General features: G+C 37.3%; 1 protein-coding gene across 5 annotated transcripts in view; it reads left to right on the top strand.

Annotated features, from left to right (window-relative positions):
- The window catches only part of LOC136029340 (ceramide glucosyltransferase-like), a 111496-nt gene that overhangs the window by 68373 nt on the left and 15172 nt on the right, over positions 1 to 27951 (top strand). For all 5 annotated transcript variants that reach the window (XM_065707631.1, XM_065707657.1, XM_065707667.1 and 2 more), the window contains exons 3-7: positions 341 to 479; positions 4263 to 4365; positions 12043 to 12141; positions 23212 to 23324; positions 25111 to 25376. In XM_065707631.1, coding sequence (XP_065563703.1) covers positions 341 to 479; positions 4263 to 4365; positions 12043 to 12141; positions 23212 to 23324; positions 25111 to 25376 — 720 coding nt within the window. The remainder of the gene's footprint in view (positions 1 to 340; positions 480 to 4262; positions 4366 to 12042; positions 12142 to 23211; positions 23325 to 25110; positions 25377 to 27951) is intronic.

Below are 27951 nucleotides of genomic sequence, written 5' to 3'. Positions count from 1 at the left end.
TAGTATCTTCAGGACAACGAGAAGGGATATTTTTTTCTGAAAATTGGAATGCGGATATTTTCTGGCCTAAAAATCAAGATCTAGATAAGTCACGAGGGAATTCCCCCCTCCAGAGTGATAATATTGACCCTATGATCACGTCATTGCCTTATGCAGAATCCCCATCAGAAATGGTGGTTGATTGTTTACAGTCACCAATAATCGTATTATTTTCGGTTTCAAAGCTGCTATTCAAGTTTATCGCAAAGTTAATATAGAGACAGCGAGAATCATGATTATGCAAGCCTGCCGTGTGCCGAGTCTTATATTTATTTTTATATCAAAATTTCTTTTTTCTCAGTAAATGGAGACTTTACAAGACTAAGGAGTTACTGCCCGATGCACCGCGACCTGGTGTTTCGATTATCAAACCATTGACTGGAACAGATAAACATCTTTTTGGAAATTTGGAGACGTATTTTAGTATGAAGTACCCCCTGGTAAGTAAGCCTGGCCTTTAACGTTTAAAAAAACTTCCTAGAGCAAAGTTCATTATGAAAAATTTCTAAAATATTCTGTCAAAGTCTGTTTCTTTTTTTCTTATTTTTCTTTGTATTGACACCAGCGATGTCAATAGAGGTGTTTTTCTCTCTAGCGGTCTCCTATCCAATCCCAACTTAAACCCTACTTAAACAAATCTTTTTTTCTTGTCATTTTTGTGTTAAAATGTTATCACATGCGGTGTATATTTCTGTTTTTGATGTAAGGCCCATGGTAAAAGTTTGAGCTGCTGTTGTCATTCACAAGTTTTTTTTTTGTGCCCCACTGGAGCAAAACGTGAAACTTCGATCCGCTATATAGAAGAAAAGTTCGTGGATCCATCAGAAGGTTGGGTTTGATGCTTGAAAGTCAAATGACAGATGAGAGAAGTCACTAAAACAATTCAAAAGCAGTATTTTAGTCAGTTTTTGAACCTCCTAGGAAAAAGAGAATACAATTTTGAATTCTTGAGAATTCATTGTCGATGTAGTGTTGGCAAATATGAAATACGATAATTGCTTTGTTATTCCGAACTTGTACAAGCATCATGTCCAAAACTTGACAAAAAGGAATTTGGCAAATATTATTCATCATATTTCTCTCTCCCGTGACGACATTTCTCTTTGGCCTTCTACCAAATTCCAGTGAAATAAGTTACGAACATTTCTACGAAAATTGTTTCATTTTATGACATGGGCTTACGTAGAACATTTAGATATAATAAAAGATTGTGAAAAAAGAAGATTGTACAAAAACACCCACAATTATTATCGACAAGGAAAACTTTCCAGGGAGGGGGGGATGAATTTCACGTGGAAGCGGTTTTTTTGGGGAAGGTTCCATGGGAGGATTTTTTTTTTTTGGGGGGGGGGTAACCTAGAACCCTGTTTGTTAGTGTTTATTGATTTCTGTTCTTGGCTGACAGCTCTAAAGTTATTTTATCTTTTTCTGTACTTACAGCAATCAAAATATAAGCTTATAAAACGGAAACCTTCACTATTTGTTAATGAACTTAAAAAAAAAATATTATATTGTCATTTCCCTTATAAACCAAATGGATAGGTACAACAAACGTAACGCCATTTGTTCGAGCAAGATTTTTATTTTGTAATGTTTTATACTGTTGGTTAACTTTTCGATAAAAATGATGTATTACTTTTTGATTACAACTGATATATCGTTTATCTCTGAAATAACTTGAGTGGTTGGCTGACCTGGCTTGAGAGGACTGGTTTAGAGACTGATGTCTCAGTCGATGGAAAGGGTTTGAAACCTTTGATGTTTGAATGATATTAGTAGTCAAATTTTTATTCAATTACCGGGAGGGCTATTTAACCCTTGTTTCATCAGTTTTGGTATTGACCAAGTGACATATACCGATCGCAAATTCTGTCGATCTGTCTGTCTGTCCCGGTTTTGCTACTTTAGGCACTTCCAGGTAAGCTAGGACGATGAAATATGGCAGGTGTATCAGGAACCGGACCAGATTAAATTAAAAATAGTCGTTTTCGCGATTTGACCATCTGAGGAGAGTGGGGGGTCGGTTAATTCGGAAAAAAATAGAAAAAATGAAGTATTTTTAACTTACGAACGGGTGATGGGATCTTAATGAAATTTGATGTTTGGAAGGATATCGTGTCTCATAGCTCTTATTTTAAATCCCGACCAGATCCGGTGACATTGGGGGGAGTTGGGGGGGGACTTAAAATCTTGGAAGACGCTTAGAATGTAGGGATCGGGATGAAACTTGGTGGGAAAAATAAGCAGAAGTCCTAGATATATGATTGACATAACCGGAACAGATCTGTTCTGTTTGGGGGATTCGGGGGGGGGGGGGGGTTAATTCTGAAAATTAGAAAAAAATGAAGTATTTTCAACTTACGAAGGAGTGATCGGATCTTAATGAAATTTGAAGTTTGGAAGAATATCGTGTCTCAGACCTCTTATTTTAAATCCCGACTAGATTCGGTGACATTGCTGGGAATTGAGGGGGAAACTAAAATCTCGGAAAACGCTTAGAGTTGAGGGATCGGAATGAAACTTGGTGGGAAAAGGAAGCACAAGTCCTAGGTACGTGATTGACATAACCGGAACGGATCCGCTCTCTTTGGGTGAGTTGGGGGGAGGGTTAATTCTGTAAAATTTGAAAAAATGAGGTATTTTTAACTTACGAAGGAGTGATCGGATCTTAATGAAATTTGATTTTTGGAAAGATATCGTGTCTCAGAGCTCTTATTTTAAATCCCGACCGGATCCGGTGACTTTGGGGGGAGCTAAAATCTTGGAAAACGCTTAGAGTGGAGGGATCGGGATGAAACTTGGTGGGAAAATAAGCACAAGTCCAAGATACGGGATTGATATAACCGGAACGGATCTGCTCACTTTGGGGGAGTTTGGAGGGAGGGTTAATTCTAAAAAACTAGAAAAAATGAGGTATTTTTGACTTACGAAAGAGTGATCATATATTAATGAAATTTCATTTTTCGAAGGACCTCAAAACTCAGATCTCTTATTTTAAATGCCGACCGGATCCAGTATCATTAGGAGGGGGACCGGAAATCTTGAAAGACGCTTAAAGCGGAGAGCTCAGGATGAAACTTGGTGGAAAGAATAAGCACAAGTTTAAGATAGGTGACTGACATAACCGGACCGGATCTAATCTCTTTGGTGGAGTTGGGAGTGGGGAGTAATTCGGAAAAATTAGAAAAAATGAGGTATTTGTTCCTGTATAAAACCGGAATTCTTGGAAAACGTGAAAATCGAGGTATCTTGCGAATGGGTGATCGGATCTTAATGAAATTTAATATATAGAAGAATCTTATGTCTCAGATGCTCCATTTTCAATTCGAATCGGATCCGGGGACATAGAGGGCTAGATGGGGGAAACAGAAATCTCAGAAACGGGAAATCTTGGAAAACCCTTAGAGTGGAGAGATCGGGATGAAACTTGATAGGAAGAATAAGCGCAAGTTATAGATACGAGATTGACATAATTGGTACGGATCTGTTCTCTTTGAGGGAGCTGGGGGTTGTTAATTTGGAAAAATCAGAAAAATTGAGGTATTTTCAACTTAAGAACGGGTGACCGGATCTTAATGAAATTTGATATTTAAAAGGAACCCATGTCTCTGAGCTCTTATTTCAAATCCCGACCAGATCTGTTGACACTGGGGGAGTTGGGGGGAGGAATCTTGGAAAACGCTTATAAACGTCGTAGATATGTGATTGACGTAGCCGGACTGGATCCGCTCTCTTTGGTGGAGTTGGGTGCTGGGGTTCAGTGCTTCGGCGAGTTTTGTGCTTCTGGACGTGCTAGGACGATGAAAATTGGTAGGCGTGTCAGGGAGCTGCACAAACTGACTTGATAAAGTCATTTTCCTCTTAGAATTTTTGCTAGAGCTCATACCATATGAGCTCTTAGCTCTTGGCTATTCCGACCTAGTCACAAGTGCCATATGGTCTCCTAGCTCTTGTTTACCACTTGAAATGTGAATATGTAGCTTCTCTTTATAGCTTATTATATTGTTAAACTAAGCTTAAAAAGAGTATGTCAGGATTCTTGCATTCTATGAAATTTGCAGTTTAATACGGCATTAGCTTATTCCTCGAAACTGTTAAGGCTAAAAAAGATGAAAAGGAATGATATGGATCTTTTATGTTTAGCATAACAGCATATTTTGCCTCGTATTTTACTCGTCCCCATCATTGTTGTAGTCCTGTTAAGCCTTTATTTTTCCCCTTAGTATGAGCTACTATTCTGTGCGCACGACGATTCAGAACCAGCTCTAATGGTAGTCCGAAAGCTAATGAACAAATATCCCTCTGTAGATACAAAAATTTGCTTGGGTAAGTTCACCTTCTTAATTTGCTATTTCTGCTAAGCCTCATTTTGAAATTCTTTTTATCTTGTTATATGTTTATTTAATAGATCTTTTTAGCCTTTTTAATGGCTTACTCTTAGTGATGGTTATATCCCAAGATGGTATTTGTATGATATACGCCCTACCTATTATTCTTCATCTAATATATAACCTAAGTAAAACCGGTTTTTGTCGATGTATGTTTTCGTTTCCTCACACGTAGATGAAATAGATTGAGTTTGCGAAATTCATTTAGTTTTTCCTGTAGTTTCTATAATTTTGTTAATAAAGTATTACATTTTCATCATATTTTTTTCTTATTATATTTCATTAGGATTGAGCGTCAGAGAAACAGACTCGCTATACTTTACCCCCACCCCCTCTAATGCGCAAATATGTATCCCTAGTTTGTTTCTAAAGTATTATTAAATAAAAAAAACTCGTTTTTTAACTGAAAGTAAGGATCGACATTAATATTTAAAACGAACAGAAATTACGCCGTGTATGAAAGGGGCTGTGCCCTTCTCAACGCCCCGCTCTTTACGCTAAAGTTTGACTCTTTCTCTTAATTTTGCTTTATTAAATAGTAAAAATCTAATGAGGTAAAAACTAAACAGTAAAAACCTAAAAATGAATGAGGTGGAAAGGCTTTACTGGAATAAACGCAGTATTTAAATCTTAAATTGTTAATTGTTACAAAAATGAACAGTTCGATGAAGTAGAAAGGGGTTATTTGAATGAGTGTGATAATTAAATTTTTAGATTTTTATGAAACTAGAGTTCTTCACGTGAAAAATAGTTTTGCTATTGAAGTTCAAACAGAGAAGTGGAAACTATTAAAAAAATAAAAAAAATTGAGGAAGCAAAAAAGACAAACTGAAATTTATATTCCCTGTGTCCCGGTCGTCATTTGTGTCCCGGTGTCCCGGTCTGTAGTGTCATCTTATAATGAAGTCATATACAAAGCCTTATATACTTATAATGACGTCAAATGCAAACCCACAAACAAACAAACATGCATATATACAACTTATTTTTATATATATAGATATAGTTTCTTCTTTATGTTTTTTTTCTTTTTTAGTTTTTTCTTTTTTTTAGTTTCTTCTTTTTATTGATATGTTTTCTTCAATTTGTCAATGTTCATTCTAACATTGACACTTGGCAAAATCTTTACGTGCCAAGCATGCTAAAGCTCCAACAATTTATATTAAACCTCAATGGGGTATCTGTTTTAAAGTTTTCGAATTACTTTAATCTATTGTCAAAATATATTGAAATATTTGTGCAAATCCCAGTTTTTTTTAGTTTTTTCTTTTTTTTAATTTTTTAGCTTTTTTTAGTTTTTTTCTTTTTAGTTTTTTATCTTTTTTATTTTTTTACCTTTTTTTTCTTTTTAGGTTTTTTCTTTTTTAATTTTTTTTCATTTTTTATTTTTTTTAATTTTCTCTTTTTAGTTTTTTTTTAGTTTTTTACCATTTTTCTTTTTTCGAATTACTTTAATCTATTGTCAAAATATTTCGAAATATTTATGCAATTTCCAGTTTTTACATTTTAGTTTGTTTTCTTTTATATATATATATAGAAGATATAATCTGGCGTAACAGACAAAGTGTAACAGACATAACACACAGACAACTTATTTTTATATATATAGATTAGTATTATTGCTTTAAAAGAGTTCAATTCTTAGCTTTTATCATCCGTTTGGGGCTAATTTTCATTCGCTCAAAACTGAAAAGAAAAAAAGCGAAGAACTAAAAGTCATAGATTGAAAATTGAACACAAAATAGGTTTAAAAATAAACAATAATAATTTCATAGTGCATGAAAAAAAATGGGAAGAGGGTGTTCTCGAGGGAGGTAATACAATTCCAGATGAAAAATATCAAAGGATATTAAATGTAATTTTTTTGCTAAAAATGCCCAATTTCTAAGGTTCAACTCAACTTATGGGGCTAATCATCATTATGTTTTGAATAGTGTCATAAGAAAAATAAGAACCTCAAACTAGGTGTACAAAATGCTAAGGGAGGAGGAGTGTAGTGAGCTATTTCAGGTCTGTTGGTGTGATTACTCGTAATTATCTTTGTGTTTCCTCTTAAGCATGTCAGCCTTCTTACTAGCATGAATTAAATAAAAATCGCGCCAAAAAAAATGTGAATTTCACATTGCATGAAAAAAACGGGGTGAAGGGATTTTTCCAGGGCAAGGGACTATTAATCCAGGTGAATCAAAGTAACTTGAAATATAAGTATTTTTTGCTAAAGAGTGCAATGCTCTAAACTTTTGTCCTGCTTATGGGGCTAATTATTGAATAGATTTAAAAGAAAGGCTCAAAGTCATAGGAGTGGAATTTGAAAATAGAGTTAAAAAAGAGAATAGAAAGATCAATAAAAGGAAGTCTTTTACCAGCTTTTAGGGAAGAAGCGAGGCATCTCCAATCTAGAAAGAAAATAATACCCTTTTTGGAGAGTGGTATCCAATTACAAAAATAAATTCTTGATAACGTCGACAGGTGACAGACAAACAGATTAACAACTATTGTTCAAATCTTTCTCTTCGTCTTACACACCGAAATCGATTTTTGTCGAATAGTTTCCCTGAACTCTCTTGGCTTTTATCATTAGATGCTCTTCAAAAATGTTATTACCTGCTGTTGGAGAAGTACAACTAAATTTCAAGATGTAAAATCACCAGCAAGCCAATACAGATCGTAGCAAAAGTAGAAGTTTTATTAACATTATTAGAGTGGGTTGCAAGTCAGTAAATGACTCATACTGAAAGGGGTCTTTAAAAGTGATTGCTGAGGGAAGCCAGGTGCCATTGTTTTACTGGTGTTTTCCCTAAGTTACAGATTTTTGTCAAGCTTTTACTGCAATACGCAACTAGTGCTACCTAGTTATGTTTAAGCCACTGGAACCTATGCTCATTTTTGCCAAGCGTCAAGTGATAGTAACTTTTGACAGAAATAGTATTTTTTGTATTTTTTTTCTAAGAACACTTTTCTGACAAGCTCAAATTTGTTTGTCATTAATACTTGGAAGATGTAAAATTTAGGACAAGTGGGGGGGGGACTGATACGTCATTACCAGTTCCTATAACTTGCGAAACAATTTCAAACAGTATTTGTCTGTCTTTTTGACTCGTAAAGATTCTTGGGTGGTTCCAATATATTGAAATCCAGGAAAATAAATTATGGGGAAAAGTTGCAAATTCAAACAACCTTGGCAAAATTTTGGCAAATCTGAGTACTCCTGCTAAATATGAGAAGGCAAAATTTTGGCAAATCTGAGTACTCCTGCTAAATATGAGAAGGCAAAAATTTGAAAAGCATCAATCCTTTATATTAGTAGCCCAAGGTGCTTGCCCCGTAAGTCCAAAGCCGATCAGAGGGAAACAAACTACCTACCATTCTGCAGAAAAGTTAACAGTGGGGGCTGGGGATGAAGTTGGAAGAGTGAGGGGCTCTAGGTGTGCTTTCAATCATACAGATAAAAGTTGCTTTATGGCTCCAGTTCAAACAAAGTGCGCCATACTTACCTTACTGCCAAAAAGTAGGCAGTCAGAGGGGTGTAGTGTTGTAGGGCACAAGGGCTCACTTTGGTCCTCTAGTCATACAAATTAGAATGTTGAATGATTTCGGGTGAGGCAAGATGTTCTGGTGTCCATATTAAAGGAAGAAACGGAACGGAAGGAATTGAAATTCTTTCCTATGTATTCTTTTGAACTCACTCACCCATCTATCCCTCCTCACTTCGTTGCAATTAGAGAAAAACTTCCAAGATATTTATTTCACTAAGAATGTGTGAATGGTCTAAAAATTTTCCTGAGTCACGCACCCATTGGCAAGTTCCCAAAAATTTTGCTATTTACCCAGTCTTCACAAGTAAATGTTACTAGAAAAGGTGAGAATGTTGCTCTTTGTTGGGACCAGAATTGTGTGATGAAGCTGAATCCGTATTACATTAAAGGCCGATTTTTGACCCTTAATCTCCCCCACCTGCTTCCCTCTAACGCCAACTTTTGGATATATTGATAGGTAGTTAGTGCCTGTTTTAAACGGTAATTATGCAAGGGTTTTCTATAGTGGCACAGCGAGGGGAGCAAGGGAGGATGGCTGTCCTTGGGCACGGCCTCTGAGGTAGGGCCAAACTGATTTTTTGCTTATATTGTAGTGGTGATGGTGGGAGGGGGATGCAAAAACTGATACTGTCCTCTGGCGCTGAAAACTCTAGTTACGCCTCTGGTTTTCGATCTGTATGTCGGAGGCATGAATAGGGCCAAATTCAAGCACCTACCATTACTAAAATTTCTTCAAAATGATGCCACATTGCACCTTGTTTGAAGCTGAATCACACATGGGTTTTCAGTATCTATTTATATATTTATTTTAAACAAGAACGGAGTAAGCCATAGGCTTGTCTTGTTAATATGTATGATTATCAATATGCATGATTGGAGATGTAAAGGGAACCAGTGGCATTCCAACTTCGCCTCCCATTCCACGCTTATTTCCAAAGATCATGCCCAATAATCCTTGATATTTTGTGGGGACATAGCCACAGTTAAGGAAACTTTCAGCAAGAAATTGTGGAAAGATCCCAAGCTCATGACGCTAGTATGTTTCTAAGGTCAGCAGTCTAAGTTTTCGAGGAAAGTCTGATTGACTGTAAATATCCGACTGTTAAATTTCAAGTCAATCTATGCACTTATTGATTTATGGGTTGCTTCCCTAGGGTATAGAGCACAAGTGACAAATCCCCAGGCAAATCGATAACCGTTTTATTTATTTCTTATTTCGGAATTTTGTGTACTATGCGTTTGTATACCCCTGTTGACTTAGCAGCCTTGTTATTTTATCTGGCCCTAAGTCGTCCCTCGGTTGCCTGTGTCTCTCTCGGTTGGCTTTCTTACATAATTAGAGACACAAAGTATATTCATCGTCCTTTCAGTGCCACCACCGCGACCCCATACACCAACTTTTTAGCTGACAGGTTGGTTTATTGTATCTTCCAAGGACCAAAGTGAATCATGTAAGGAATTAGATCTGCTTGGTTGGAAGCATAAAAATTGGCCCATAGGACCTTCGATACCCCTACTTGCACCTTGATTGAATTGGAGTAATACAATAAGTTAAAATAATTGAAGTACATTTTCTAATACCACTATCCATACCTCTACCAGGGGTCTAACTTTTTAGCTAAGACCTTAATTGCAAATGATCTAAAATTCCCGTCCCCTTCTACCCCTATGTTTTTGTCAAAATATTAATTTGTAAATTATTTTACAATAATGCAGCGAATAGGAACTTTAAACCAATAGGAACATTTTTTTTTACAGGAAAAAAACGAACTTTTTTTTATAAGTAAGATGTTTTCTTTTTACAATTTAGTGTTCTTGTTATACAAAAAATTTGTTTTGCCAATGTTTTTACTTTTACTTCTGTTTTACTCAGAAGGGTAGAAAATTGATTCCTGAGTACTTATCGGTAATTTTTTAAATTATTTTTTAAATTAATAATATCCGGTGTTTCCAAGAAAGTAACAGAAAGGACTACAAAGTCAAACATTCTTCTAAAAATAAAGAAATTCTAGATGAAACAAATGAGAGTTCCAAATAGGAATACGTCCTTTTAATAGACAGTGAAACAACAATATATATAAAAGCTCTAGATATGTCGATGACAGAGTCAGCCGTTATCATCAGTAGATTTACTGATTAAGGTTGAGATATGTATAAGCCCTCCATCAGAACATCAGTACCTTAACGACTACATAATAATCAAGAATACCAAATTCTAGATGGATTATTTCATGTGCCTAAGATAAAGTAATTTATATTCGTCTTAAGTTGGACTTTATCTCTTACGTTGTCGTATAATTCTCTGTATTTTTCTTTTAAAAACTTTTCAGTTACTTTTTTTAAATGAATGTATTGATTTAGTAAAATTTAATTAAGTAGTAGTTAATTAATAATCTTATAATTTTAGATGGCTAGAAATCGTGGTTTTGCCAATATCCAAGTTGAAGTGAAAAAAAAAAAAAAAATCGCTTTTATTATGACTTTAAAATTTATTAGAAATAAAATAGGTATTTTAAAATATTCAACTGGTTTGTACCGTAATTAATGGTCTTGTAAGAAGTGATTCTTAAAGTGACGTGAGTTCAACGAACCGTCTGTTAAAGCACAAATTACAGTAAAAATAAAACCCAATTCTTCAAATTGGTTCAGTGGCAACTTACACAATCATGTATCTTAAAAAATCAAGGAAACCCTGGAACTCAATTCTTAGTGAAAAAGACATCTATATACAATTTAGTAATTTTAACACTCAACGAGTGCCAAGTTCTAAAATCAGCAGAAAATGAGCGAAGATTACATCATCATAGAATTCTAAAAAGTTTAACTTTCATGACTGATGCAGCAAAAGATAAACACTGCCATGAATTGGCATTAAACTGGGTTAAAAAAAAACAGTGATTGAATGAATCAAATTGTATAAGATTATACCACATAGGGATAAAAATAAACGTATTTATCTGTGAATAGTTAAAAATCCATGGTCTTCAGTAATATCTTTATTATCTAAATTATTATACATTAGATACTCCAAATTATTAGATAATTGACTTACCAAGGCTGAAAAAGATTTTTTTTTCACAGAAAAGAAAGACCAATTGTCCTACTTTGTTATATTTATCCCTTTAGTGTTTCGACTTTATTCAGATATCATTAGAATTCATATTTCATTTGAATTCCAAAAAAATTCGCTTTCAGTTCTTACTTTTTTTAAACATATAAAACATAAATATTAGCTTCAATTTTGCTTCAGACATTAGGAGAAAAAACTTAATCAGACGTGATGTATTCAAATGTTTTTCTCTATTGAAATATCAACTGATTGCCTGATAGTTAAACCGCCCCTTCTATCCCGACTAGTCTATCAATCAATCAATAATTTTATTGGCCCATATAAAATGACACGAAAGTGCCGTTATGGAGTAAAGGAAAAAAAAAGAAGGGAAAAAATCCAACTATGATAAACAATACTAAATAAACGCACTATAATTTGGATGGCTACGGTCTAGAGATGAAGAAAATTCGGCACGTCGTTGGTCCACAGCTACAAATGGATCAGCAACACCATATAGTTGCGTAACTTTGCGGTTACAAGCCCAAAGAGGAAGACTTAGAAGATACTTTGCATACTTGTAATATAGCTTACGGATTGTCCGTAAACCAGTCATGGTAAATAGCTTCCAAAAAGGAGCTTGGGCTAGGACATGAGGGATTGTGTAAGCGTTTTAGAGTCTAGCCAAAATTCTGTGTAGAGTCTAGCCTGTTTTCACTATATTGTGTAAACAAGAAAAACATTATCAAATTACCGAATAGGTTTCCGCTTATTTTTTCTCAAGGTTCTGAGTGGCAACAATGCTGAAACTTTGTGCAAGCCAAAGGAAAGTCATAGAAAATCCTAGAGCCAGGGAACAATGTATTTTCATTTCGATGTCCTTGGCACTTTAAGAATTATCCAGTTAACGTTGCTGTTGTTAAAAACATTTTATTATGCCAACACTCTGGTTATTGAGGCTAATTTAGGATAAAAAGTAAAGTCGAAGTAGGATATTCGTAGTTAAAATCGCTTAATTTTTTTTTTCTAGGTAAAAAAGTGTGTGTTAATCCAAAAATCAACAATATGATTCCCGCCTATGAAATGGCGAAATACGATCTCATTCTCATATCTGATTGTGGAATCCGAAGTAAGTCATATTCTTTTTTTCCACCACTTTTCTTGATATGTGTGTATTTTTGTCTTCTTCCCCTTCTCACAACTACGTACACTCCTGCTCCATTCCAATCTATTCAGTGCCTTCCTTTTTTCGCCCTTCAAGCAATCTCTCATTTCTCTTAAGCCTTTCCTTGCTACACACTCCCACCTCAAGTAGGGACGACTTGCTTTTCATTTGGTCCTAGACGGTTGGCGGAAAAGGAAAATCTGTGGTAATTTATCTTCGTTCATCCGCAGAACGATCCCTGTACATCTCAACCTATATGTCATTATAGCCCTATAAAGCTGGACCGAACCACACTTTTCGTGCAGATTTCTGTTTGAGATACGGTCAGTCGGTCTGGTACCCAAAACAATGCGGCGCCATCTTTTTTTTGCAAAAATTCTAAGCTTAGCTTAATTGTACCTGTTTCACGCAATATAACGAAAGGATTCTGTTTGTTATATAGTTATTGACACTACTAAGTTCGTCTAATGTGTGTCCCACGCTATTCAAATACGATAAAGAAGCCTTAATTGGACTGTTTTTACCTGAGTTAATTGTGGCGCCATTTTTTTTTTTGCAAAACTCGTAGCGGTAGAACACCAGATGAGAGACCACTGCCCCGAGAGCTCCTGTCTGACCGTAAGAAGTTGAAACGATGCCGCAAGCATGGCGAAAAACGAGGTCATCTGATGATCCCAGTTATTGTTTCATTAAGAAAAACCAGTCATGCTCCAAAAACCGAACATCCGTCAACATATCCTTGTTGAGATAGACTGCTCAACATATGCCAATATCCCATCTCTTATTCCTTTTATTCAAGCTCCTATGTGTTCGACTAGTAGTGATCAGCCCCCCCCCCCTATCAAGGTCAGTGACTTTTAATTCCAAAAATAGAAAGCCGAATTTTCTCTTTTGTAATCCTGACATAAACAGTATTTTTTAATTTAATTTTATAGCTTCTGAAGTTGAGCTGAAAAATTAAACCTAATATCATTCCCAAAAGATTCTATCTACGCTCTTTGACAACCTGGATACACATACACTCTTTTTGTTTATTTAAATTGTAAGAACAGAAGTAGTAATAGTAGTATCCCTGAAAGTTTCGACTTAATACCCCCAGTTGTTCTCGATATATTGCTGAGGTGTATTATTGGCAACCATAAACAAAATGCCTTTTGATTTATTTCAAAGCAACATTTAGTTTAAAGCACAATTGAACAATTGCATAAATGTAGGGGGTTGACATCCCTAATATCGCTAAAGACATAGTTGCTAGAGCGTTCTGCTATGCTGAACAAAATGGCTGTCTCAAAGTTTTGACTGGATGCGTTTTGAAAATGAATGGGCTTGAGAAAAGGGGTGCTTGCCTTCAAATCTCTTGTTACTCTTAAAAAGGGCACCAGAATTTTTGGTTTTGAATTGAATTAGCTCCTTTAAAAATTTTATTTATATTTCTAGCTATTATAGAGTGGTGCTCCCTATGATATTGCTCATATGCCCTTATGAAAACCTGCATGCATACCGTTTCTTCCTTTAATTGAAACTCCTAAACGTTCCCTGAGAGTTTCGTCTTAATACTTTTAACATCATTAGGTACATTGACTGTTGCATTATTGTTGAAAGTATACGTATAGTGCATTCTGGCTAGTTAGAAATCCCCCGCAACTTACTCTCAAAGGTCTAAATTAATAGTATGAGTAGACAATCCGGGGAGGTTGACATCCTCAAAGACATAATTAATGAACTTTTTAATAATTCTAAACAAATAGTTCTCTTAAAATTTGGATTGGATGCGTTTTGGGGAATGACAGGATTGTGGGAGAGGCTGGTTGTCCCCCTTTTAATTTTGACTCTTAAAAAGGGCAATAGATCTTCCGACTTCCAATCGAACGAGCCCGATTCGAAGTTTATACGACTATCCATTCCATAAGAACCTTATATGCCCGGGGCATAACATACAACCCTTGTACCTGAGCTCTGGACGGTTTTGTCCACCTTGAAGCCATTGTCAAATGCTCTTTGGACTATTGTGAACAAAATGGCTGTCTCACAATTCTGATTAGAAGCTTTTGGGGAAAACAGGCTAGTTTTGGGCTAGTTACCCAACCTCAATTTTGACTCTTTAAAGGGAACTAGAACTATACATTTAAAATCAAATGAGATTCCTCTAACGTTCAAACAACCACACCTTCCATAAAAAGCTTATATGCCCGGGTCATAACATACAACCCTGGCCCCCAGATTCTGGGGGTTGCGTCAACTCCAAAGGCCTTGCTATGTGATCTTTGGACTGCTTTTGAATTCAAAGTTTCATTAATATAGCCCATCAAAATATCCGAATTTCTTGATATAACAACCTAATAGCTATAATAAATAATTATCAGTTATTAATCTTATTTTAGGACAAACTTGTCTTGTCTTTTCTTAAACAAAAATATCTGTTTTGCGTTCATTTTCCCGTTGAAGACTCAAAAGCCATTCAAATTCTTTCATGCTACAACATTAAACGACAAAATACGTTTGAAATTAATAAATAAAGCTATTAAAACTTTAAGGAATATATATCAGTATGTGTATACTAAACTGACAATCCACAGCCATTTTTTTCAGTAAAGTGCAAATTATGTTCTGGTCTTGAAAAGGTATGAGGGTTGTCAAAGATTTAATTTCCAGACTTTTCAACAACGCTGAACAAAATGGCTATCTCAAAATTTTGATTAGATGCGTTTTGGGAATCAATGGACGGGGGAGGGCGCTTGTTGCCCTCCAGCCACTTTTGACTAATAAAAAGGACACTACCTCTTTCAATTTATAATTGAACGAGCCTTTTTCGGAGTTTATGCGAAAACAAATGGCCATCTCAAAATTTTTATCAGATGCATTTCGGGAAAATACGAGGTGTGGGTGGGTATCCACCCTTCGATTATTCTCTATCTGAAAATGGACGCTAGAACTTCTGATTAACAATCCAATTAGCCCCCTCCAAAGTTCATACGATCACCCTTTCAATATAAACCTTAAATGCCCCCAGTTTTGACCAATAAAAAGGGCACTAGCCCTTTCAATTTCCAATCAAATGAGCTCTTTTCGAAGTTTCTACGACATCAAATAGCCATCTGAAAATTTCTACCACATGCATTTTGGAAAAATATGAGGTGTGCGGGGGGGTCTTAAAAAGGCGCTAGAACTTATTATTATCATTCCAATGAGCCCCCTCCGCAGTTTATACGATCATACTGCCCCAAGGGCATAACTTACAACCCTTGCCCTCAGGGCTGTGGGGGGCGGGCTGTCATCCTCAAATATATAATTTCCGGACTTTTCAATTGCGTTGAACAAAATTGCTACCTCAAAATTTTGATTGGATGTGTTTTGGGTGGGCTCCAGTGGAGAGTTGTCATTCTCAGAGACATAATTTCCGGACCTTTCATTTACGTTGAACAAAATGGCTATCTCATAATTTTGATTGGATGTGTTTGGGAAAATGGTGTGTGTGTGTGTGTGTGTGAGGGGGGGGGGTTAGTTGCCCTCCAATCACTTTCGACTATTAAAAAGGGCACTAGCATTTCAATTTCCGATCGAATGAGCCTTTTTCGAAGTTTCTACGACAACAAATGGCCATCTCAAAATTTTTATCAGATGCATTTCGGGAGAATATGAGGTGTGTCGGGAGGTGGGAGGTTTCACCCTCCCATCACTCTGAATCTCAGTAAAGGGCACTAAAACTTCTTATTAGCAATCGAATAAGCCCCTCGGATGTTTATACAATCTTCCTTTCTATATATAAATCCTGTATGCCCCATGGGGGTAACTTACAACCCTTGCCCTGAGGGATGTAGGGGGTGGGGTGTCATCCTCAAATATGTCCAGAATGAGGCAGACTCTGTCTGCTGACCACGTGCCTCTGGATATGGGGTTTCTCCCCTAACTAAACACTCCGATCAGGACGGCCGCAACCTCATGTGGCGGGTGGAGCCCATCCCGGGAATCTCAGTACCTAGGTTTAACCTAGCTCTAATCAGATTCCAGGCCTAGGGTCGGTTGGACTAGCGACCCTCCACCCGAAAATTAAGTGCTATGAAAAGAGACAATATAGCCTCGGACCCGGATTCCCTTTTAAGATCTCGACCATCGCGCGTCAATGGACATGCTGACGACGTCAGAAAGACTGACAGACTAAACCTTATGGACCGAAGGGGGCTACGAATAGCCACCTGGAATGTCTTGACTTTGAATGAACCTGCGTCAAAGAACCTACTCTCTGAAGAACTTCGCAAGAATAAAGTGTCAATTGCAGGTCTTACAGAAACACGTCTTACCGGAAGCGGAGAAGAGCGAATAGGTAACAGTGACTCATTGCTCTGGTCTGGAGGAAGCTCGAGAAGGAATGGTGTTTAAATAGCCTTACAAGAAAGGCCTTACTTTTACACGAAGCTGTATCGGACAGATTAATGAAGGCCCGCTTTGGACACAAACATGGCAAGATGACTGTCATCATTTGCTATGCCCCGACCAACGATTCTGATGATGCAACTAAGGAGCATTTCTACTCTGCTTTGTCCAGATGCCTTGCAACAACTCCCCCCCCCATGATATAACTGTTCTCCTTGGCGACTTTAATGCGACAGTGCGCGATGATATGGGTTTATGGCGTGGCACAGTTGGTCCTGTATCCCCCGACCAATTTAACGACAATGGGCTTCGCTTACTTGAACTGTGCCGATCTCACGACCTCTACATTGCAAACACCTACTTCCAACGCAAAACTATTCATCAGTACACGTGGTATAGTAATGACGGTCGTACAAAGAAGATGATTGACTACGTCATTATTTCCAAACGCTGGAGATCATTGGTGAAGAACTGCAGAACTTACAGATCAGCAGAGCTTGGAAACGCAGACCATAGGCTTGTGTGCGCCGATCTTCGGCTTCGCCTCCATGCACAACGATCGAAAAGAAAACCCGTCGCTGCAGATATTGGGAAACTAAAGGAACCAGATACTCGCCAGAAGTACAGTATCGAGATATCGAATCACTTCGAGGCCCTTGGCTCACTTAATAGCAGCGAAGATCTCTGGAAGCATTTTAAATTGCAGACCAGTGAAGCAGCACAACTAGTGCTTGGCAAGAGGAGTTATCCAAAGAAATCGTGGCTAACTAATGAAACACTGCAAGTCATAGAGCAAAGACGGAAGGTAAGACTTCTTGGGGATATGACCACATATCGGCGTCTCAATGGATTGCGGAACAGACTCATTCACCGGGATAGAACCCAGTTTGTTGCAAGGAAAGCCGATGAAATTGAGCTAGCTGCAAAAAAGAAAGAAATGGGCAGCCTATTCAAGCATCTCCGATACCTCACTGAAAATAAAACTCCCACCTTGGGTCCCGTCCTGTCAAAGGATGGTGCACTTCTCTCTGACGAAGGTTCTTGTCTTGAGCGGTGGAAGGACCACTTCTGTTCGCTCCTCAACAATACTGGTCCGTCTGTGCCTCCTAATGATAGTCCCAGCCAACCTTGCAGTCAAAGACCTGGAACAGATGTTCCTCCAGATGAGCCTTTCAGCCCCTCAGAAATTGGACATGCAGTAAAAAGACTCAAGAATAATAAAGCTGCGGGTATCTGTGGCTTAAACTCAGAGCTGCTAAAATATGGAGGTCCTGCAATGCTCCTGTTTCTACACACCCTGTTCTCTACAATCTGGCAAACAGAGATAATTCCTGAGGATTGGCGGAAGGGTGTCATCATCCCCTTATAGAAGAGAAAAGGCTCGAGAAGCGACTGCTCCAACTACCGGGGAATAACCCTACTGTCAGTCCCTGGCAAACTGTTTTCAATGGTCCTGCTGGATCGATGTCGGAGCATCATTCGAAAAATCCGGCGACCGGAGCAAGCTGGTTTTATGTCGGATCGTTCAACCATCGAGCAGATTTTCACAATTCGACAAATAGTAGAGAAGACCACAGAGTTCCGACAGAAAGCATTTATTGCCTTCGTTGACTTCCGTGCTGCATTTGACTCAGTCGATCGAAAAGCTCTTTGGCGGATCCTTTAGTTGACTGGCCTACCCGAGAAATATTGCAGACTTCTCAAGGCGCTGCACCATGGGACGGAGAGCTGTGTACAAGTAAATGGTCGGCGCAGCCCGTTCTTTCAAATCACGACAGGGGTGCGCCAAGGATGTACAGTGGCCCCAGAGCTCTTCAATGTCATCATAGATTACGTTATGACAAAAACCACTTCACGTCTCAGCTTTGGGCTCAAATTCGGAGATCATACCATCACAGATGTCGACTTTGCCGATGACTTGGCCATTCTGGCAGACTCCATGGAGCAGCTGCTGGAAGCGCTCCGAATTCTGCGAGAAGATGCTGCCAAAGTAGGACTGCATATAAACTGGAACAAAACTAAAATTATGGCCATAGACCCGTCTTCTCCTGCTGTTAACTCTCCAGTTAGCCTGGACAGCACCACTAGCATCGAGGTTGTCAAAGACTTCACCTACCTGGGCTCGGTAATTTCTTCAAATGGCTCACTTCTCCCCGAGCTGCAGGCAAGATTATCTAAAGCATGGGTAGACTGAACCGTCACCTCTGGCGAAAACCAAATGTCAGTCGCACAACGAAACTGCGGATCTTCAACGCTCTAGTCGGTTCTGTGATGCTTTACGGAGCTGAGACATGGCAAGCATCAGCTGCAACCCTCAAGAAAATAGACTATTTCATGCAAAGAGCCTGAGGAGGATTGAGGGCCTACGATGGTCTGACTTCGTCAGCAATGAAAAGCTTCTGCAGTTCACAAAGCAGTCTTGGTTTTCGTCTCAAGCAGCCGAGCGAACCTTACGATGGTTCGGGCATCTGCTTCGAATGCCACCACATCTACCCGCAAAGATGATCTATGACTTCGACCCAATCAAAGTTGTTTGAAAGCGACCTCGAGGCCGACCGAAGAAACGTTGGTCCGACAGCCTGTCCGAGTTCTTAGCGATGGCAAACATCAGACAATGCGAAGAGCAAATACTCGCCATGGACCGAAGTGGGTGGAGGAGGCAGACGTCACTCTCTACGCCGAGCAGTGCCCGGCAGGAGACTTAAGTCAAGTCAAGTCAAGACTTTTCAACTAGGTGGTACAAAATGGCTATCTGAAAATTTTGATCAGATGTGTTTGGGGAAATAGTGGGCGTAGGAGGAGGTTAGTTACCCTCCAACACTTTCGACTATTAAAAAGGGCACTATCCCTTTGAGTTTCCAATAGAATAAGCCCTTTTTGAAGTTTCTACAACTTCTTCGATACGAAATGCCCTGGTCTAAAAAAAAAAAAAAAAAATAATAATAATAATAATACATTGTGACCACATCGGTCTTTACTCACTACTACTACTGTTAACATATCAGTTCAGCAACAAGCCACCTGAGGCCAACACAACTACGCACGCTCCTCCTCCATAACAATCTATTCAAACCCCCCCTGTTTACACCCTCCCAAGAAGCTGACATTTAAAAAAAAAATTCTTTATGAAACCCTCCCACCCCAGACAAGAACAACCTGCCCTAACCATCTCAACCTTTCTTTCATTATAGCCCTAGAAAGCGGGATTGAACCACACTTTTCGTACAGCCTACTGTTTGAAATAGGATCAGTCAGCCGGGTACCCAGAACAATCCGTAGGCAATTTCACCATAATGTATCTTTGTTCATAGCAATTGTATTTCTTTTTAAGAGGGAATATAAATGTCGTGGCAGACATTTATGAAGTTGCACCTGATCTTTGCTTTCTTTTTTCTCGCGACTGTTCCCAACTATAGTTTTTACAGAAATTAAGATCCTTTGCAGTATAGTATTAATTTTTAAGGGTTTTTGCTTGTCTGTAATAGGTATTTAAGAGGCAAATATAAGAAATAATGCACCGTAATGATTAATTTGTAAAATATTTGTTGCTGTTGGGTAGAAAACACCATATTCACGTAAGGATTCATTTCCTACTGAATGAGAAAATCGTGTCAGCGTTTTATAAAGCTTTGGTCCTTTCCAGAAATCAGCTAGTTAAGCCACTGTTTCGTTTCTACGCTTTTCCTTGTAAGGGCTACCATTGATTTTATTTAGGCATGATTTTATTAACTTGAAAAAAGTTTTTTAAAAGCCATAATCCATGATTACCATGGCAGGTAGCCAAGCTATAAGGCCATAATCCTTGAAGCTTAGCTGCATGCTTTAGTCTATGGCTTAGGTATTAGTCTCAGGTAAACATATAACTAGGGGTTAAGGTACTTGAAACATTGTATTTTAAAGGATGCATTAGCTTTTCTTGGCTAAGCAACGCCTTGTGCAAAGTACTTTTGTTAGAGTAATATACTTGGTTAGCAGAGAATGGTTTGTCCTTCACCTACATACCAACCAAGGAAGTCTGGGAAGAGAATTGATCCTCAGTATTCTATTATGTTTTGTGATGAAAGTCTTCTTTTCCTGATATATGAATGCCAGGAATCGTGGGATTCTGAAGTTTTTTTTTATTATTATTATTAGCTTAGAGATAAAGGACTGATTCTTCGAAAGTTTTTATGTCTTTTTGTATACAGGTACTTTCAAAATAGAATAGAAACAGAATACAGAAACTGTACCCATGCTTACTTTCAATCTCTCTGGGCTTAAACTAACGGTTTTGTTCACAAAGGCTCCTACCTGATTATAACCTGATGTCACTCAAAGTTACCCGTGCTACCATCCTAAATAATGTTTGGATTTGCGTGACAAATCTGTCTGTCCTGATAAATAGTTGTTTTTAAATAAAATAAAGAGTTAGTTTTTGGTACCTATTTGGCACTAACTGAAATAATATATGCGTGGCAATGCTAGAAGTGGCTGTTTTCTTCTTCTTCTTTTAAGTCCACCCGATTCAAATTAAAAAAATACGCCCATTTCAGAAGGCTCTTGGCTCAGTTGAGCCATTTAGCAGGACGGTGCACGAACTTATTAATGTGCACATAGTAGAATTGATGCTTTAATCACTTTGTTCTGCTGAGACAGAGGATTAGATGTAGACTTGCTTTTTGCGGTTAAGTCTTCCCAGGTCAATACAGATCCACCGGTAGTCAGACTTCGGTGCCATTTTTCAAATAGTTCGTGGCAACGAACCGTAAGTAAGGAGCGACCTGGCTCAATATATACCGAAACTCTAAAAAACGGAATTTTGATACCAATAGATATATCAAAAGAGTCTGCTTTTTATGTTGATTTCAAAAAATATAAATTTCATGAAGTTTAGTCTTACCCATCTAAGGTTACGACCCTGAGAAAATTTTCCTGATTTTCGAAAAAAGGGGGAAACACTCCCTAAAAGTGAAGTGACGAAAATTACATCAGATTCAGCGTATTAGAGAACCCTACTGTATAGGTCTGAAGCTCCTATCTGCAAAAATGTAGAATTTTGTATTCTTTGCCAGAAGAAAGATCACAGATGCGTGTTTATTTGTTATTGTTTTTTTTTTTTGCTTTCTCCAGGGGTGATCGTATCGATCCAGTGGCCCCAGGATATTGGAAGAGAGCTGATTCGAACGGAAATTAAAAGTTCTAGTGTTCTTTTTAAGTGATCGAAAAATTGGAGGGCAACTAGGCCCTCTCCCCCGCTCCTTTTCCCCCAAAATCGTCTGATCAAAATCTTAAGATAGACATTTTTTCATCATAGTTGAAAGACCCAATAACTATGCCTTTGGGTATAACATGACCCCCCCCCCCCCCACAGCCCTAGGGGAAAGGTCTAAGTTATAAAATTTACCCATTGTTTACGCATAATATTTGTTATTGGGATTGTTTGCGTATATTCGGGTGGGGGAGGGGGACAAAATTTCTGCTGGATTTTCCACGGGGGAATTTTCCATGGGGAGGGAAGTTTCGAGGGAGTGAACTTGTCTGGGAAATTATGCATTGCGGGAACTTGCCAGAATTCTTATACAAAATTCATTTTATATGTCTTGTTTTCTCTTTTCTGTCTCAATTTTACGCGTGGAGTGGTTAGGAGTAACTGTCTGGGGTGGATTTCACCGAGGTTGAGTTTTCTAAAGGATATTTCTTTGAGGAGGGGTTTCTCCGTGCAGGTGGACCAGATTCCTGGCATTATTTAAAAAACGATCAGAAATTAAATAAAAAAAAACAGTTTTTTTTTCAACTGATAGTAGTCCCAATTCTTTAAGAATGACTCCTGAAACACAAGGGCTGTTTAATTGGAACAATAAGACGCTTTTTTAAAAGTACTTAAAAAAATTAGTGTAAAGAGGGAGATGTTGAGGAGGAGGCAACCCCCTTCATATACGTAATAATTTCTGTTCGTTATAAGTTTTAATGTTGCTCCTTACTTTCAGCTAAAGAAAGTTGTTTTTTTTTTTTTATTTAATTATATGTACAAGTCAGGGTATGTGCAGGTTGTCAAGACTAAAAATTGGCTCGTCAATAGCTGAAAATTGAGCATGTTTTTCGGATATCGAGAGGTTGTTTGTGATCTCTATATGGATGATAAGATGGGCTTATCCAGCACACGAAATTGGAGGCTCTCCCTACCCCCAACCGACCGTCAACTCTAGGTCAAAACAAAATAGTCGAAGCATCATGGTTTCGTGAAGAGGGTGCCGTTAAACTGGTATTTAGTCATTGTAAGTGTCTCAATTTTAACGGAGAAATGTACTTTAAGGGTATTCGTCAAATTTAAGTAATAAATAATATTTTGTTTGCTTCTCTCTTTAAAAAAAAAAATCATTTCGAGCATCCATGATGTCATTAAAAAAAAAATATCACGATTTAGACGAATCACTGGGCTTCATTTATACTTACGGGTATCTTGCCGTATAAGTTGGTTCATTCTTTTACCCAGAATAAAACACGCAAACAAATCTTATGTTTCAAATTGGATTACAAAATATTAAGACTAGGCTATTTTAGTTTTGATAAGGAAAAGGAGGAAGAGGATTATCACTGGTGTCTGTTAGGCTAGTGTTGCGAAGTGTTTTATTCGTAGTACAAAAAGGAAATCTTAGTTAGTGAGTTGACTTGTAAATTTTGCAGTGAAGGAAGATACACTATCAGATATGGTTGCTCACATGGAAGACGATGTGGGCTTAGTCCACCAGATGCCTTTTGTTTGTGATAGGGAAGGGTTTGCAGCGACTCTAGAGAAGGTAAGTCTCTGCACTTTTATTTATACTAATAAAAAATATTGTTTTCTCAAATAAAAGGTTTTCAAAGAAAAGTGACTAGCTATATTAAAATCCAAAATAGGCGGAAATAGAGTTATATAATAATTCCGACTTAAAACCAATAGAATTTGCTATGAATTTATTAAAAAATCTAAAACTAACTGAAGTCGAAACAAATAATTATTTCAAATCTCAAAAATGAACAGTACTTTAATGGATGGATTTGTGCAACCAAAAAGTAAAAATATTAAAATAAGCCAAAAGTAAAGCAAGCAGAAATCACCAAAACTAAGAGTTTGGCCACTGTCTCTTAAACCTTCTAAAGATCAAAGCGTCATTTACACTTCACTGAAATTGATTGGTATTTAGAGCAGTGTGTTTTTATTTGTCAAAAGATTATAAAAAACAACAACAAAATGGTATTTCAAGAATAAACAAGGTTTACAATAAGAGTCACCATAAGTAAGAGTGGGGCTATCTCCCTTTCAATCTCTCAAAATGGCTAGAGTGGTATCAGTGCTTCAACTTTTTTTTCTGAAAAGCAGTAACGACTCAAAAAAAGTTGGGAGATTATTGGAAGTTTTTTTTTAAGTCAGGGAAATAATCAGAAGGTTCTGAACAGCTGTTCGTCTCACATGCCGGTTGTATTGGTGGTAAAAATGTCAGTAATAGAGAGACAGAACAAAGTAGAATCGAAAATATGTTTAGTCCGGTCTTCACCTCCTGGAACTTCCGGAATCTGTCTTCAAGATTATTCTTTGACGTCTTCTTCTTTGCATCTGGAATATGAACCGGTCCGAAACAATATAAAAATAATCCGGAAAAAAGGGGCTTTTGAACTTCCAGATTTCCCGGATTTTTAAGTATCACAGAAGAAATTCAAAAAAAAATCTCGGAAAATCTGGGAACCTAGATTCCGGAAGTTGAAGACTCATTATTACTCCAAAATCAGCTATCAACATAATATGACGAGACGAAGCAAAAGTCGACGAAAAAGAGCAAGATTATTAAGGTTTAAAGTATTCTCAAACACATTTCCGACTAGACTTCTTCACAAAACTGTTTGTAATCAATCAACAAAGAAAGGACCTGGAAAATCGAGAAAATTTCACATCCATGTCTTAGTTACAGATCAAGTAACTTGTTGATGTGTTTATTAAGCTCTTGGTGTATGTGTTTATTTTTAGACGGATTAAAAGTACGAAATGTTTTTTTTTTTGTCCTTTAAAATTTTTAAGAAATTACTTGATCCTTCATTATTGAACATTCCGATTCTTCAATTCTTTGTGTCCATTTTTTGTAAACTGGAAAGATCTTGCAGTAAAAGTATCACTGCATTGCCTTCAGGAAATTTATATTTATCGAATTTTCAGAAGCGCTTCTAGTTTAACTGAGCCGAATTTCCCTTAAATCATTCCAAATAACATCTTAAAAAAATTACAAAGAGGCTTAATGTAATTTCTGGTGTTTCAGTTCTCCTACCCATCCAGGAGTGGATCTACAGCAAAATATTGGTGGGTCTAATGTGATAAGGGCGCCAATGAGCAAAATCTTGGGGGGGGGGAATGTGACCAGGATCCCAATAATTGACCAAATTGACAAATTTATTGTAAAAAGAGTGAAAAAATCTTAGGGATGGGGGGGGGGGCTGGCCCTCCTGGATCCACCAGTGTCCTCATCCTGGAAAATCCTTTGGTGCCAACCTCGAGCTTTCGACCGTATACATTAATGGCTCTTTGGTCTTTTTATAATAATTGTTCTTTTTTAGATATATTTCGGAACTGTTCATGCTCGTGTGTACCTATCTGCTGATCTCATGCGAATAAATTGTCCGACGGGTATGAGTAGTTTAATGAGAAAAAAAGTCATTGACGAAGCAGGTGGATTGGTAGTATTTGGCTGCTATTTAGCTGAAGATTTTTTTATGGCCAAAGCTATTACAGACAGGGGCTGGAGGTTGACAATTGCAAGTCAGCCTGCTTGGCAAAATAGTGGCCATTGTAAAGTACTTGCCTTTCAAGCCCGGATGACTAGGTAATTCTCAATTTTTATTGGTTTAGAAGTGTAGAATAGGAAAGTGACTGAAAGTCTTTAAAACGAGAAGAAAATGTCTTATTGTGTGACGTGTGATATCCGTTGTTCTCGTTTTGATATTTGCGGGATTTTTTTTTGTCACTCTTCTGTTGTTTGTGAATTTTTTTTTCTTCGCTTCGTAAACTCTGGCAATACTAAAAATGTAAAATACTTTTTATCAGCTTGGGATTGAATTATCAGAATCAGCAATATCGCATTGACAAAAAAAGAACAATTTGCCTTGAGTTTTTTTTTTTTTTTTTTGAGCAACTTAAAATATGTTTGCCGATTGAAAAAAAAGAAAAAAAATCTGATTGGCTTGAAACTTATAGGGCAGATGCCGTTGTACAAGGAGACCTCAAAGTACAAGTAATTTCTGCCAAGATCTTAAGTACGCGACGCACCTCTTGCAACTGTTGCAAACTACTACTACTACTAGCCTATTAAAAAACTACGTACTTTTTGCACTGGCCAAATGGAACGTTCAACGCACAACACAATTTGACAAACGACGTTATCTCCATTTATTTTCCTTTCTCATCGACTCGAAATTTACAGTGTATGTAGACCCTACCCTGGGTCAGGGATATTTTCTGATAGAAAAAGGTTCAAATGAATGAAATGAATCAGAAATTCATAACTTAGCCCTCTTTCATCCAAACAAAGCTGTTTGCTGGACTAAAATAACTTGGTATATCATTCGATATTAAATTGAAAGAAAATGAGACTGATTGAAGTTGAAAGTGGTAGTTCTTCTGAATCATCAGCGACATGGTTTCAAAGTTAAAAAAATAGGGGGGTTTGAAAAAAATGCATACGAGGCATCCAACCCTATCAAGGCTGCCAATTAGGCTTTCTCCCCCCCCCCTCCAGTAATCCTTGCTCGTATATAGTCTACCACTCGCTATAGTATGCTGTGTAAGTATTAGAAATATAATGCTATTTGCTCAGTTTACGACTAAAAAGTTAAAGGTCTTATTCATAGTAGTATGGGAATTTCGCCACTCTCTATGATGTTTTGGTGCCAAGCTAGTAGTGAAAAAAATAGAGGACACATAAGTTTTACCCATGCAAAGAAGTGATTTCCTTGTTGTTCAAGCTAGAAAACTGTGAATCTCCTGTAGAAGGTTTTCGGCCATGGTTATTCATTGGTTTACTTTCTGTTTCGATCCGAAATCATTTTTTATGTTTTCCTTTTAAATTTAAATTTTACAGTTAAGACTATTCAATATATTAGTTATCATTCCTGGGGTCAGCTACAAATGGCAATTTTTTCTTTCCGGTCAGTTTTTTTTTATTAAAACATTTTTTTAATTTAAACACTTTTTTTGCTACTATGGGCCGTGATTCGTTCTTCACTAGGTTGTAGCTATCAATACAACCCGAATAAATATAAAAGTTCTTACTAAGTACCTTTACTTTAAGTGCGAAAGCACAGGATGGTTGACCCCCGACCCCCCATCGTACTTCCTGGCTGATGGGCCACGAAACAGAGATCACTACCGCGGGCTTGGACCTTAAGGGTCTAGTGCCATCTAACTTTAACTTTACTTTTTTCTTACTAAATAATAGGGGTCCGTATAATTCCCATTTAGAAATTTGACATTATGAAAGAATCTAAGTTTCCGGGCTTTAAAGAAGATATTCTTAATTATTTTTTAGTTTAAATGTAATTAGTATAAATGAAAATATTATTAAGAAAAAATTAGCAAAAATTGCTAAATATAAAGCAATGATTAATGAAATTATTGATAATCGTAAATTTATAAATAATTTTTAAACTTGTGTGGCATGTCTTTGATCGGAATTACCCGATCAAAATTTCAAACAACAACGGTAGAGCATTTAGTCCTCTGCGATGTTTCTTTTCAGTGTTTATAATAAATATAATTAGCTTGAAACCTGCAGGGAACGAGATATTTTTCAAAAACGTGTAAAACATCACTTTTTTTTATCTTTGACCTTTGGAATCCTTAGTCGCAGACAGTCTACAATATTTAGGGTTAGAGACAAGTTTTAGGGTCTCATAAAAATGTTTTACACTAGTCTACAGCTAACTATTTCAAATTCCGAGAACGATTGGCTTATCCTCGCTGTTTGGACAGCGTCGGTGTCAAATGGCCAGGGAACTATTCCTATGGGTGACTAGCCTTCTACGAATGAGTAGCCTTTCGCCGCCTGACTGTGATATGTATAGCCAGTCATATATGGATACAGGGCACCTTGCGGAAATGGTGGTACGACTACGGGACTCGGCTCACCCAGTAACATGAATAAAAGGGATGAGTCAATGAAAAAAAAGCTGGCTGATTAATTGGAAAATTAATTGACGTGTCCCGTGAGAAAATAGGATGAGAGTTAATTTTATAATTAAAAGTTATACGATGCAAAAAAAAAAGGTTTTCTTCGGCGTTGCAAAGCACTGACCAAATTTTAGAAGAAAGGTACGCATTTTCTACATAAAGTATCCATTAAAATCGTACAAGTTATTTCATTCTGTAGGTACGGAATACCAAAGTTGGCTTTGGTCCCCACA

The sequence above is a fragment of the Artemia franciscana genome, chromosome 1 (assembly GCF_032884065.1).
Source record: "Artemia franciscana chromosome 1, ASM3288406v1, whole genome shotgun sequence".
Taxonomy (NCBI): Eukaryota; Metazoa; Arthropoda; class Branchiopoda; order Anostraca; family Artemiidae; genus Artemia; species Artemia franciscana.
The sequence above is the reverse complement of the archived record's forward strand: the minus strand, read 5'-3'. Positions and strand labels throughout refer to the sequence as shown.